This window comes from Aristolochia californica, unplaced genomic scaffold, assembly GCF_029961685.1.
Source record: "Aristolochia californica isolate CCGP_79_NKW_82.1479 unplaced genomic scaffold, dmAriCali1.0.hap1 SCAF_4, whole genome shotgun sequence".
In the NCBI taxonomy this organism is placed as follows: domain Eukaryota; kingdom Viridiplantae; phylum Streptophyta; class Magnoliopsida; order Piperales; family Aristolochiaceae; genus Aristolochia; species Aristolochia californica.
The window spans coordinates 3,232,920-3,247,011 of NW_027182103.1; the positions used below are offsets into that span (position 1 = coordinate 3,232,920).

At 37.2% G+C, this 14,092-nt stretch overlaps 2 protein-coding genes across 4 annotated transcripts; one reads left to right on the forward strand and one right to left on the reverse strand.

Annotated features, from left to right (window-relative positions):
* Positions 1-4,077: 4,077 nt before the first annotated feature.
* Positions 4,078-8,737, forward strand: LOC137962892 (protein NEOXANTHIN-DEFICIENT 1). 2 transcript variants are annotated; one of them, XM_068810013.1, is made up of 12 exons: positions 4,078-4,254; positions 4,769-4,840; positions 4,935-5,018; positions 5,130-5,193; positions 5,317-5,363; positions 5,632-5,686; positions 5,787-5,825; positions 6,297-6,465; positions 6,890-6,965; positions 7,042-7,098; positions 7,573-7,862; positions 8,391-8,737. In XM_068810013.1, the coding sequence occupies exons 2-11, from the start codon at positions 4,773-4,775 to the stop codon at positions 7,820-7,822; spliced, it is 909 nt and encodes a 302-aa protein (XP_068666114.1). In that variant the 5' UTR covers positions 4,078-4,254; positions 4,769-4,772; the 3' UTR covers positions 7,823-7,862; positions 8,391-8,737. The 2 variants fall into 2 exon arrangements, with proteins under 2 accessions (XP_068666114.1, XP_068666115.1); XM_068810014.1 differs by lacking the exons at positions 7,573-7,862; positions 8,391-8,737 and adding an exon at positions 7,178-7,400.
* A 909-nt stretch (positions 8,738-9,646) lies between these two features.
* On the reverse strand, positions 9,647-12,750 carry LOC137962238 (serine carboxypeptidase-like 45). 2 transcript variants are annotated; one of them, XM_068808993.1, is made up of 10 exons: positions 12,347-12,750; positions 11,878-11,979; positions 11,693-11,788; positions 11,428-11,520; positions 11,246-11,325; positions 10,842-11,123; positions 10,632-10,756; positions 10,427-10,519; positions 10,168-10,285; positions 9,647-10,027 (listed from the first exon to the last, which is right to left on the reverse strand). In XM_068808993.1, the coding sequence occupies exons 1-10, from the start codon at positions 12,600-12,602 to the stop codon at positions 9,878-9,880; spliced, it is 1,395 nt and encodes a 464-aa protein (XP_068665094.1). In that variant the 5' UTR covers positions 12,603-12,750; the 3' UTR covers positions 9,647-9,877. The 2 variants fall into 2 exon arrangements, with proteins under 2 accessions (XP_068665094.1, XP_068665095.1); XM_068808994.1 differs by having other exon boundaries at positions 9,648-10,027; positions 12,356-12,749.
* Between the last annotated feature and the right edge of the window lie 1,342 nt (positions 12,751-14,092).

Consider the following 14,092-nt stretch of genomic DNA (forward strand, 5'->3'; position numbering starts at 1 on the left):
GGACATCATCGGGGTTCGGAGTTCCAGAGCTGCAGCTCATTTCACTGAGAAGGAATTATGGCTTACATGAATGGACAATCGTATTCTTCTGTCATGTTTCGATACTGATTACAGGGGGCTCCTCAAAATATCTCACGGAATCTCAGTGTTTTTTAAATTTAAACGCATATGAGACAGAATCAGGGTCAGAATGATTGGACAATCCTGACCGATTCCATCTCATGACGATGAAACAATATTGCTTAAGAATAACAAAAAGGTCTTGCGAGAAATCTCAAAAGCAGATATTAATTTAGATTTAAACTCTAAATACTAAATGCCTATGTTATATCTTCCACCAACTCATCGTTTCAACTTGAACCAAATATCATAGACGTAGTAATAAACTAATCCATCACGGTGTTCCAACACCAGATACCGATTTTCAAATATAGAAATGAGCGATAAAATATAAGTTATCTTCAAAGGATTTTGACCAAAGTGGGTAATATCTGTCATTCATAAGACGACGATAAAAGACCCAAAGGTGCCAATAAAAAAGTTTCAAATGACTTAAAATACCCATATAAATAAAAGAGATCAACCAAAGCAACGCTCCTAAAGGGTTGGCCAAAGGGGTAAGTGAGAGTCAAATAAAGGACGTTAGAAGAAAGATTGCCAAATAAGAAGAGGGTAATGGGAATCAAAGGAAGATAAGATGTCGGGGCCACCATGTGCTTTATTTTCATAAGTAATACAAATCTTCATCATAAAAACTAGTAAACCAATACTGACAATAATCAAAAAATAATGAACCCAAGGCAAGCAACCAAGGAGTTCTTATTCAATAATAATGTCTCAATAAAAAAGATACAATAGGAACAATGGAAATGAGGCAGTACCAAATAACACATACCAAATATGTTATTATATAGAAGAAGATAACTGATAAATAGAAAAAATCCTTAAGAATAATAAGGACACATGAGATAATCTATAGCAAGTCCATTCTTGAATAAAGAAGATGTGCACCAAATAATAAGTTGGAACCGAGTAATAGGTTGTCAATAAGTTGAACCAAGTGTTATTAATCTTCTAAAAAAGAATAATTGAACTGAATGTTATTGGTTCCGAGAGCAGCTACAAGGTCTTCTAAAAAACAGAGAAGAGTGAATAAAATAGTAATGGATGTTACTTCCCCACTTACTACATTAGTGATCAATTCAGACACCAAACAAAGAGCTATCCATATTAAACCAATGCATTAGTAGCCAATGACATAGATGTCATATTTTTTAATATAGGTCACGCGAGATGTAATTACAGAATGAAACCAATTCTAAAATTCAAGATAAAAAACCCAAAGCACATCTTGAGGCTATAACAGTTATAACTTGAAAGGATTTCACCGAGTGATAGGCTGAGTGAAGCTACTCACTTCATAAGGGGATAAATACATCGAGTGCTACTCCAACATGCTGTTAATATGCTACAAAGATTTCTCATAACCAGAGAAGAAACACACGTTTTGAATTTTATCCTAGATCAAAATCTCCTTATATAGTTACATCTGTAATTTGCAATATTAAAGCAAGTAACTTTTTTTTTAGGAAGTTGCCATAATTTAGGATAAGAACACTTATTCTCTTTGACAAATAAATCAACGAAAGCTTCTGGAAATGAGATGATATTCTAATTTTTTTTTTTCAAATATTGTTAGCTAACAAATAGAAAATTTCCAAGGATAGATCATGAGATACTTTTCAGATATTGTTGATCAATAATAATAATTCAAAAAATGAAGCAAAAAATTCAGCTTAAATTTGAATCTTTGATGCAACAAAATATCGGCATGACTTTTGATTCTTCCAATGCGGTCATCTCCTTAAATATAGATGAGATTGACATGAAATTTTATCCTTCTGAAACTAGACTTAAATACATTTCATCCAAGTATAAATTTTCTTCATAAAATATATATTTTTTAGATAAATAATCTGATATATTTCGGACTTTCTAATCAGGCCGAACTTTGTACTCTTATTTCTTTGGCCAGCATGATCATGTTATGGACTCCATAGCATCAAGAGTAGCTGATAGAAGAAGAGGGTGACTTGTGTAATTTTTGGATTTTTTTGACTTAGTGGCAGGTTGATGTAATATTGTTGAAATCTATGTCTCTTGACGTTGGCTGTTGGTTTTTTTACTTAGTGGCAGGTTGATGTAATATTGCTGGAATCCATGTCTCTTGACGTTGAATATGTAAAGCACACCTTGGTTTTATAGAATGAAATGAAGAGAAGAAAAATTCAGTAGGTTAATTCCAGTAGGTAAATTGGAAATCAGGTTCTCCTTTGACCTCCATTCTCTTCACGCAGTTACTCATCTCCTTCACTGAACTCGCCAGCATTTCACTCACCTCTGTTCTCTCTTCTCTCTGAACTCACCAGCAGCTAGTTGACGTTCAAAGAGAACTACAACACTTCATTTTTCATCTTCAACACTGGACTCAAGAGGGGAACGTCGGGTGACACGATCCATAGCTAGAGAACCCAACAGATCATTGACTCTTCCTAGATTGATATCTCCATCTAAAAAACTCAGATTGATAATTGGATGAATAGGTAAGAAAATAGACTTATAGATCTTTCTTTTGATATATAATTCTCCATATAAAGTCTTGTTCTTGATGGCATAAAATGACTTGAAATTTGAAGTTTTCTAATGTTGCACAAAACTTTTTTGCTATTTGACATTTGCTTTAGAGATCAATTTTTCTTCCTAGAAAAATCTGATTTCAACAATTCATTTGATTTGAAAACTAAACTGAAATATCTTTCCAATAGTATATATTTTGCTATATGAAACATATGGTAAGAGAGTTAAAAATCCAATGAAAAATATGAATTAAGAAAGAAAACTAAAGGAAAAATAAGAAACTCCTCTTGTTTTTTTTTCCTTGTTCTTCTTCTTCCTCCCCTTCTTTTCCATCTTCCTCTCCTTTTCCATCTCAGATCTTTCCCTGCTCTGATACCATGTTAAAACTTAGGTTTCCATAATATATAATCATGGTAGAAGAGGATTAAAGGGTGAGAAGAAGAAGAAGAATTGTGGAGAGAAAGTTTTAGGAGAAGAATAGGAAGAGTAACGAATTTGGAGAAAAGAGGATAAAGAATAAGGATATGGACTTAGTCCAAACCCTCCCCCTTAAGTTGTATTTATAGATATAAAAAAAAACTAATATTACAAGAATACCCTTCACCCTAGTAAGAGTGAATAAGAGACAAAAAACGTAAACTAATTACATCAATGTCACCCTAATTACATAATATCTTCCAACAATTCTGGAGAAAATGTATACGTGGGGAAATACCAAAGGCCATTAAGGAAATTAGTATATCCCACTGCCTAAACCTATTATCTACTTTGTTGTGAATGTTTTTAGCCAGTACATGCATACGCCTCAAAGTTGTCACTGGTAGACCCTAGAGAGGAGCCTCTGATACTTAAAGAAAGCTCCTAGATAGTGACTCTTAAATAAATGTCATAGCCATATTAATATTGGAAGCTTTGAGGGTGCTAACTAGGCAGACTCTCCAGATGACAGAAAGTTTAATTTCAGATATCCGACAAAAAGGAGAGGGCTGTAAAGGTTGTAAGGGTCTTAGAGTGAATTTCTACAAGATTGTGCATACGCCTCAAAGTTGTCACTGGTAGACCCTAGAGAGGAGCCTCTGATACTTAAAGAAAGCTCCTAGATAGTGACTCTTAAATAAATGTCATAGCCATATTAATATTGGAAGCTTTGAGGGTGCTAACTAGGCAGACTCTCCAGATGACAGAAAGTTTAATTTCAGATATCCGACAAAAAGGAGAGGGCTGTAAAGGTTGTAAGGGTCTTAGAGTGAATTTCTACAAGATTGGATTAAAAGTGGTGGCAGCCATGCCCCCGCGCAAGTCCCTGCTTTTACTGAATTTCTAATACGTTGTCGTCCTGGCCACTCCTCGTACGTGTGCGCTTTGAATTGGCGCCAAATGATTAGATAACGTCTATCCGTTGCTTATCTGTTCGGATAGTTTCCCTTCTTCGTAGCTTCTCTTTCCATTGCACTCTCAGGGAGGAATTCCCTCGGCGTTTCAAAAATTCTCTCTGTGTTCTCCAGTCTTCTTCTTCTCGTTGCTAATACGATTCTCGAAGCTAATCTTCTGCAACGTTAGGGCTCGGGGGCTGGTGCTTTACTCTGTCGTTTTACTTACCCCGCAGTGTGTGAAAGGGTAGAAAGATCCTTTAGTTTTGAAGTTGTTCCAGTTTCTTCTAGTGTTTGTTTGACGAGACTTTGTCATTTCTTTTCAGTTCTTGTTGCCTCTCCGTGTGTTTTGCTTCTACGATAATTAGAAGTATTTGCTGTCATTTTCGCAGAGGCGGAGTAAAACTGTTTATGTAGCTTTCTTAGCAGAGAGGGTGGATAAATACTGATGCTTACTCTCTTTGTCCTGAAATTCTGGTTTTTCACAAAATGGGTTTGTTAAATGCGAGCGGGCATAATCTTCGTGAAATAAATTGAATTGTAGAGATGGATTGAGAGAAAAATGAAGCGCATGGTTGCTACCGTGTCTTTGGGTGTATATCTATCGGCTACTTTATATAATTTAGTTGTCGGTCTGTTCTGGAGGACGACTGGGCTGAGCTCAGAGCATTAGAATCTTCAATGTCGATCTCCTTTCCACGCGCGTTTCTCGGATTTTGGTTCTTTCTTTCTAGAGGATGATATTCTTCCTATTCTGCCAGGTCCATGAAGGTCAAGGAAAATCAATCTTCTTCAGGTTATGCTAATGGTCCTCCATGGTTGTTCAGAGGAAGGCAAGAAGCTCTTGTTTTGAAATTTCGCTTGGTAAATAAGCTCGCTTCCAGTATAGATTTTTTATAAATGATATGATTTATTTGTTCTCTCCAGAGCACTCTACCAACTGCATCTTGTAAAGGCCAAAACAGCACGGGCTTTTATCCCAAAGGAGCTTAAGTTAGTGGAAGCTTTTGGGTAGTCATCCTTGTTGTTTCTGGGGCTCTGGTTCCTATCTTTTTGGCTGATTTGGAGTCATTTCTCTTTCTCTTGAATACTATAATTCCTAGTAAAATTTGTGCTTTGCAGATACACTCTTGGTGGTTTTTTTCTTGCTCGTTATGATGACAGCCCTGCTGGAATGTTTGATGAGGTATTGATCATTCCTGGTTTAATTTCTCTCTACAAATCAAAATGGATATGGTTACACTGAAACATATTGGATCAATCTCAATCAGTAACTGACTAAACTATCTTGACCTGCATTTATTCCTAGCTGGTTGTGATTGCTGGCATTGTATGGAATCCTCCTACTTCATGCGCGTAAGTTCTTATTCTGGTAATACATTACCAATGTGAGATAGATATTCCTCTAAGGAGGCTAGGCTTGCAGGTAACAGTATGAGATAGTGGTTCGAAAGAAAATTAAGAATGTGCAACATGGAATTTTTAGTTTATTTTAATGTTGGGACAAGCAACTCTCCTCCTTAATCTTTCTTAATGATGTGGATTCTGACCACGCATTACTTTCTATAGATTTGAGAGCTTTTAAATATTGCAAATTGGTTAAGTGGTAGCTTTCTTCTAATAGATGGGCTGCAAGGGTACTCGTCAACAGTTCTGACGCTTGTGCGCATGGAAGACAGGTTGGACAGAGTAGCAGAACATATTCAACACACTGAAGTTCTTTATTTTGAAATCAGGTTCACAATCTTACCATGAGGGCCAAGTTCTTTGCTTTTGCAGGAAGTAGGACTTCCAAGTCATGTTGCAGAATTTTCAAAGGTAGACTATTAACTAATAGTTATGATAGCCAGATTGAGCGAGGAAGGCATGAATGGACCTCTTAGTTCCACCATAGGAGACTTTGGATTACAATCTACTTCTCATGCTTACAGACCAAAAGCTTCAAATCTCATTTTTCCAATTTCCAGTTTGTGTGAATTTGTTTTTCCTTTTGAAAGCGAATAGCTTACTTCATATGAATGCTTGATTTCCTGAAAATGAAAGATAAGTGATTAGTAAAACCCATGAACTTGTTTCACGATCTAATGCCAGTAAAATATATTAAAATTGGTAGTAGAGTTACAACTAGGCACTGGTATAAGATTGCAACTTGGTGTTAAATACTATTATAGTGAGACATACCTCTTCACTGTCATAAGCTGATCCATTCATGTCAACAGATTGTTATTACAATATTAAACTAAGTTCTAAAAGTCATGTTAAGTAGAATGGAACTTTTGTTCGGTGCAGAGAGTTACGCCGGTCCTGCGCTCAGAGAAAGAAAAATCCCATGGAATTCTAAACTTGGTTGGTATGGGTTCAGCTTTGTCCACTGCAAAGGACGATGTAGAAATTCAAGTCAGTGAGATTCAGGGCTCTGCTGCAACAGCTGTCTGTTGTATCAACCTTCCAAACTCTGGTGAGCTTTCTGGATTCAGGTTTCTTGTTTGGACTGTAAAAAATGAAAAAACTGTTGAATTTTTCCCAAGGAATGATGATGGTAATAGAAAAGGTACAGGTCTACTTGGGACCTTGGATAAAAGGATGCTCATGTCTTAAATTGACAGAGGTGCTGCCTCTTGTAGCACATCATAAATGGCAGATCTGAACTGCTTATGGAGTGATTGTCATTTTTTTTTTTTTTTTTGAGAATTATCTTTGTTATGTCAACCAGAATATAAATGTTTTGAATTAGTAAAGTAATTGTGGGTTTTTTCACAAATCTCGTAACGAAATTTAAAATTTTAAGGTCTGTGTGCTTATGATTTAGGTGTGTTTCCATCTTTCTTTTCCCTATATTTCCAATCAATCCCAATATAAAGACTCACATTTGAGTGGTTCAGTTATTTCAGAGGCACAGGCAAAGTCAGACACAAAGCATTCATGGCCTGAGATTCAAATGTCACTACCAAGTTTTAGGTAGCCCTCTCATGGTCTTAACTATTTGAGGTAATTTTAACTTCAACATAAACAAAGTTTTATGGTTCAATTGCAGTGGCCAAACAGTTTATAATCCTCAACTTCTAAAGTATTCTTGCCACATTAAGTGCAGGTTTGTGACCACACTTCTTTTCTTTGGTTGGTGAGAAGTATTTTATTGGATTTTCCTCATGTACTCTTTTTTCCTCCAGATTTCTGAGCCCCAATAATAGTAACACATAGGCCTGCCTCCATGTAAATATCACTTGCTATGGTATTGACATTTCCTTTTTTGCTGCTCTGGGATTGGCATAGTTTGTATCATAATTTTGCTCCACAAACAAACTGAGACTTCCGAGAACTCATATGAACACTGAAAATGACCCGATTACAGTTGAGGTTGAACTAGTAAATAACTTGATACCAACACCAACTTCAAGGTGGCTTAACTCCTTTTATGGACCTCTTACTTGAATGAATGAATTGCAGAGAATTCAAAAAGCATCGATATAGATTCTTTCATGATATATGTTAAAGAAACAGAGATCAGATATCATTCACGCACGAACACTTCCTTCGATATTTATGGTTATAATGCACCTTGTAGGGTTCGGGCAGTGAAACCTGCAAAAATTTCAAGATTAGATACTGCATCAATAGACAATGAAAAAGGATCTTGCCTCGTAAGAGAGTCAGCAGAAGATGATGGATTAGAAAGGAGCCTCTCTGTGTTGCTGTCAAAACCCATACTGGCTCTGCAGTTTGATCCCCTTGGTATGCAAGTTGAAGCACCCACTGTAGTGATACCTCAACTGAAGACAGCTGGATCATTTTGGAAGCCGTCCAAAGCATTTTAATCCCCTGATCATTTCCTTCATTTTGGGTATTTGTATATAGGTATGCTCAATTTGAAGTATCATAATTGTGCATCTCTTTGCTGAGGGGACCTAGTAACAGAACAAAAATGGTGGGCTAACTTCAAGCTGTTATAACTTATTCATTAACTGTGATATACTGCGTGTATCCTTATTATTGTTGAAAATCTTTTAACAGTAACTGCATTGGATGCTTGTGTACCAGGCAACATTGAATTTAGTTGTAATTTAACTCCATCATGTTGGCCATCAGAGACCTTTCAGTTTCTGAGCACCAGTCCCGCTGCTTTCTACTGGAGCTCCCCTAAAACAACTTTACAATCAATTACATTACCCGGTCAAGGCAGACAAAAAATTTCTCATGTCGAACTTGAATCAATTTCTCTTTCACAATTGATTACCCAGATGCAAAACTATAGTCTTTTTAAGTTTATTCATCAATTTAGTATCTCATTCTTTGGTTAATGAACTCTAGCATCCATTGTTATGTTTGTTTCATTTGCTTTCAGTGGTTGTTTTCCTGAAATTACTGATCAGCTCTCTGCTTTAGCCTGCATATTCTCCACCAGAAGTCAAGGATAATGAGTTCAGAGCAAGGCAAATGCATGTCTAGAGGAATCAATCACAAATATACTTGGAAGCCACTCAGAGAGTCTTTTGGGAAAACAACCAATTCAAGCAAGATGGGGTGCCTTCTGCTTGTGAAAAACAATAGAAAATAAGAGCATAAAAAAATATTCTTTTGTTTGTGCCACGTTTTCCAATATAAAAATACTTCCTCGTTCTCACCACTTAAGAATAAGATGTTAAAGCATTTTCCATTCTCCAACATGGGAAATGGGAGGGGGAAGAGAACGTGAAGTGATTTGATTTTTGCATTGCATGTAATATGTTGTATGTTCATCTATTGGCACTAGAAGCCTAAATAAAATTCTTCTTGCAAGAAAATAGGTAAAAAGTGAAACATTTTTTCTCATAAAGGAATTTTCCATTTAGAAAGGTCAGTGGCTGTTTCTACCTGAATGGGAGATGCTTGTTCTGATGTTTAAAATGGCCAATTTGGCAAACTGAACAATTTTAGGGGCTTCACATGAATCCAACTCGATTACTTGGAACCAATGGCCACCAAGAGCTTCATTTTTTATATGCAAAAAGAAACACAATGTGTCATTTAACCCATCATGCACACTGTTTAACACAGTGAACTTATGTAAACAGAGGCTATTGTTTTCCATGGCAATCTCAACATGAACTGCTCAAAATCCACTCAAGGCCAATAAAACACATTTCTTTTCTGGATTTTACAACTAAAGTGCAGAAATACTAGGTATTGATTGATTAAGTTTTCATTTTTCTCACCCCTGCCACTAGCTGCTCTTCTGAGCTCCCATTTGGTATCACTTTCATGAACTCCCATTGAGCCCCTGTATGTGTGTAAATGCAATGATAGGATGTGCACTGTAGCTAAAGTTTTTATCAGGTAATAATGAACCCCAGAATACTCTAAATACTCTTTTCAGACTGGTATCTGAACTTAATTTATGCATTATGAGTTATCTCATTTCTGAAATTCTTTATGGTCTTAGTATTTAATTGCTTTATTTGTTAAATGTCTTTGCTTGGAATGTCTCGGTCCCCATGGAGAGGAGGTGTTGAGGCCACTGATTAATTAACTGCATTTTTTTTTTGGGGGGGGCGAGTACCCGGTTTGTCAATAAGTTGGTTTATTAGAAGAATGGCAGGCAAGTAATTGAAGATCAGAAAGAAAGATCTGCATGAGGATTCTGCAAATTTACATTTACTTTCTGCTTTGGTTCTGATAATTTGTTTAGTCATTCATCTTTGTAAGCTGGACGAATTCAAGTTACATGGAGAATGGATCAGAAACATTCCTTCATGTGAACATCTACAAAATTACTTGAAACTCACAGTTGTCATCACATTGGACAAGACAGAGAACAAAATGAAGATTTACATTTACTTGTTAATTGACATTCCAAACATTACTTACAGACATATTTTGATCTGAGCAATGGGTCAGAATGTCTCCGGCAATGGCCTTCCTTGAAGAAATGCTTTGAACAGCACAAGTGATCTCTCCGGTTGGGAGAATGGAGCTTCGTGAGAAGCACCTCTGACTGTTGCAAAGGAAAGAATGTTTCCATAAACCTGAGTCCATCCACCAACCTGAAAACCCCGGATAAATTATCAAATATCAGTAATGTTAGAACTTCCAATACCAGAATAACAGATTGTTTAAGAAAAAATGAACCTGAAGTAGCTTAGACTGCAGTATCTAGAAACCATTACAATCATTGTAACATTACCTGCTTCCCCTCAAACCAGACTCTGTAAGGTACAGTTGTGTTGAGTCCCATTTCATTTGCCAACCCATGGACTAGGGTTCGACTCCCAGTAAGTGGAATCACAGAATCTTGATCTCCACTGCAGACAAAGATAAATTCAAGATTAACTCATTTTTTTTTCTTTTTTTGAATGATTGATCGATTACAACCAGTAAAGCTTTTCTTCTTCCTCTCTGAAACCAGGCATGGGCTTGTTATAGAGCTTAACTGAAGCATTTACCTGTAAACCAGAACTGGAATGCCGGATCTGACCAGTGAACCCACAACAGAAATTGTGGGTATCTCCAAGTTGAGAACCTCATATTGAAGCACGCTGCCATCAAAGATAAAAGCTAAAATCATCTTGTAGTTCTCGCATTAGTTCTCAGTTAACTAGAGTGAACTACCTTAAATTTGCAGTCTGCAATGAAATCAATTGATAGTACCTGCTGCAAACTAGCCATGTATTGACTCCAACTAGATGAGCATGAAGAGCCTTCTGCACATCCTTTCTATTGAGGTAATTGACCGTCTCATCTTCCACACATACATCAATATGCTCTGTTACTTGCTAAAATGTAATCAAAATAGCAATTAGAACAAGAAGAAAGAAACAGAAGTACAACAAAAAGGATTAAAACAGGCACGGAACTCACCTGAGGACGCAGGATTTTTGATTGGGAAAGAATTGAAGAAATGCAAACATCAAGTGTGACATCATATTTGTCAACAAAGCGGCTCGTCTCTCTGGTCACTTGACTGTAAACTCTGGAGCAAACAGGAGAAACGAACCCTCTGTAGTACTCACTCACGTATCGAGAGTAATTACAGGCAGTAGTGAAGATTTTGAATGTTGAATCTGAGATTAACCCATGAGACCAGAAGAATTCAGCTCTTGAGTTGAAGTCGGTTGCGAATTCCAGAACTGGATTTCCCAGCTACAATACACAAAAGCCAATGATTCAGCTCAAGCATAATCCTGGAAACAACCCATGTCAGCGATCATCCCAAAATCCCACTAACGATCTGACTGGTTTAGTTTTTCATGTTAATTACTTACAGCAACTCCTTTGAGGTTAAACAACTTTTCTTTCTTGTTGAATTCAACCATGAGCTCTGCAAGCTGTGGAATATAGTGTCCTGTGATTTCAAAACATGGAAAAAAAAAGAATTTCAGTTTGGAATGGCCAAAATTTTTATTTTAATCGGAGAAAATATTTGAGGCTTCAACAAATAGAGTACCTGCATAACTTTCTCCTGTGATGTAGAGATCTCTGGTCTTGTACTGGGGAAACTTACGGAGCCAGCGCTGAAGAAAAACTAGATTGTCCCTAGCTTAAGAACCAAAGAGAACATCGGTTTCAAAACACAAAGACAAAACGCCTTAAGATGTTACGATCAATCGATCGTTAAAACCAAAAGAAAAAATCATGGAAAAAGCTCACAGAATGACAAATTATTGCTTCTCATTTGAAGAATCAGAAGAAAGAAGATGAGAAACTCGTGCCTGTTATCTTATCATCCACGCTCTCATAGAAGGAAGAATCAGCAGAGTAAGAGTAGCCGACTCCTGCTGGTGTCTCCAAGTATAACATATTAGCCTCTGCAAATCACAGAAAGATCAAGTCAGGTAACGGTTGATCTTCAAATTATCATGTTAAAAGAGAGACGGTGATGAATTTTCTGGGTTACCTTTGTTCCAGCTGTACTCATTTCCCACTAAAAGCTCCCCGCTTGGTCTGAACGGCCCATTTTCAGAGAATGCACCGACGCCCACAGAAGAGCAGCCAGGACCTGAGTACAGTAGGAAGCACAGTCAAGACAAGAAGAACGAAGAGGAAAACAACAGCCACATTCTATACCCAGAAATAACACAGTCCGCATTCAAAACCCCAAGCACAGTCTCGCTCTTTTTTGGTGCTTCAATTCTGTGACGCAAATTTTGAGTGGCCACTTTACCAATTAAACAGTGGAAACTTCCGTTAAATCACAAGAGTACAAATCGGCATTACCCAGAACTGGAGCCAGAAGATACCCATCTTCAACAGAAAAAAACTACACATTTGAAGACCAAATAAAATCCCTCATCCCCCCTTCGTCAATCTCATTTGTTAGTCGAATTACGAAGACCCAAGTCACGGATTCGGTGAAGATCTCATACATTTCATACCTCCATTTAACCAAAGGACCAGAGGCTTTGAAGCTGGATCTATCTCCGCCTCAACGAAGTAATAAAACAGAGCTCTCCCCTTTTTTTCATCAACTGTGACGTATCCAGCAAACTGTTGAAAGCTCACCGGAGGTTGTCCGGGTAACTTGGTGATTTTGTCGGACGGAAATGAATCGACACCTACGAAGGAGCATACAAAAAGGATAACCAAAGCTACTGCCATGACTTTCCATGCTCCAGAATCCATGTTTGGATGAAAAAAAAAAATTCACAGAGAAGTAGAACGGATGGCAGAAGTTTGAAGGGAAAGAAAAAGAAGAAGATGCAGCTTAACGGAACTTTGAGCAAAAGGGTGGCCAATAAATAAGGACAGCGCCTTCTTCCTTCAAATTTTTTAAGCCTTTTCCTATGTGCATGCTTGGAGAGAAAAAGTGCAGAAATGCTGGAGGGGTCCATCATCCTTCATGCCAGAGATGCTCGTGGGACCCCAAGCTGATCCAGCATTTGAATCTGTTCCTGTTAAAATGTACTGAGAATGAAATCCAAATCTGCATCCTTCTCAATTCTAGTGTTACACTGTTGAAAATATTATTTTTTCTTTGTAATGAACAAAACTCATATATTTCCGTTTCTACTTTGCTACCTTACGAAAAGAGAAAGAAACAAAAGGCAAAGATCAAGCATCTAAATTTCTTTACTTTTTATCAGATTCTGCTGAAATGGGTCGAGGGAGAGTTAGCTTTAGACTTTAGAGTTTTAACCATTCAGCCATCAAGACTCCAAAAGAAAAAGAGATTCCAATGCAAACAAAGAGTTTTTTTTTTTTTCCTTTTTCTCTCAGGGGAAGGAGGGTTGACATGCTTTTTTGATCATGGGTAACCTTTCATTCAATCTTTGATGACATAAAGCACTGGTATATTGCAGGATGTAAGGCTCCTCTGAAGCAAGATTCTTACCTGATAACACTAATACGAACTCACTGCAGTCTTCCAGGACAAACAGGTAAGAATCATAACCGATGCAAGACTACTGGTACAATTGTCAGGAGAAAAAAAGAAATTAATACCATAAAAGTATGCAATCTGTACAAACACACTAATTATGCTTCTTATCATGTTCATAAGGAAAATACTCAAGGATTAACTGTGACAAAAGAGACATAATTTACAAAAGGAATATAGACGCACTTTCTGAGCTTTCCCAGCAAATAGACTTGTTGAGTGATTGATATCTGATGGCTTTCATGTCAAGTACCAAATTCACATATTCAGACATGGGAATTGTGTAAGTTTTTCATCTTTGCCGTCTTCTGCCCATGAATCAAGAAGAAGATGTTACTCAATCTCACTCCCTTCGGATGGACATGAACTGGTATCTCCACACTCAACTTTTTTGGCAGCAAAAATCATTATATTTACTCTGCTACAGAAACTGGGCCTTCCACAGGAGCGATATTCTGTCTTATTCAAGTACTTTCAAAGGATAAGACTCGTGCTCCCCACTTCCAACTCTCTAATTCTTTTAGACAAAAAAAGAAGGAAATGGATCTTGGTCTCACAAAGCGGATCCTTTATTAAACTCCAGAGTCATCACTCAACAATTTCACATTCAGTAGAAAAATACGCAACAACAAGACAGAGATTTCTTGAAATAGATTAGATGCTTGCAATTCCTTTCGCCACCTGCTTGTCCAGAAGATTGAAATGGAACAGCAGTTGCTTGTCGGTATGTTCCTTT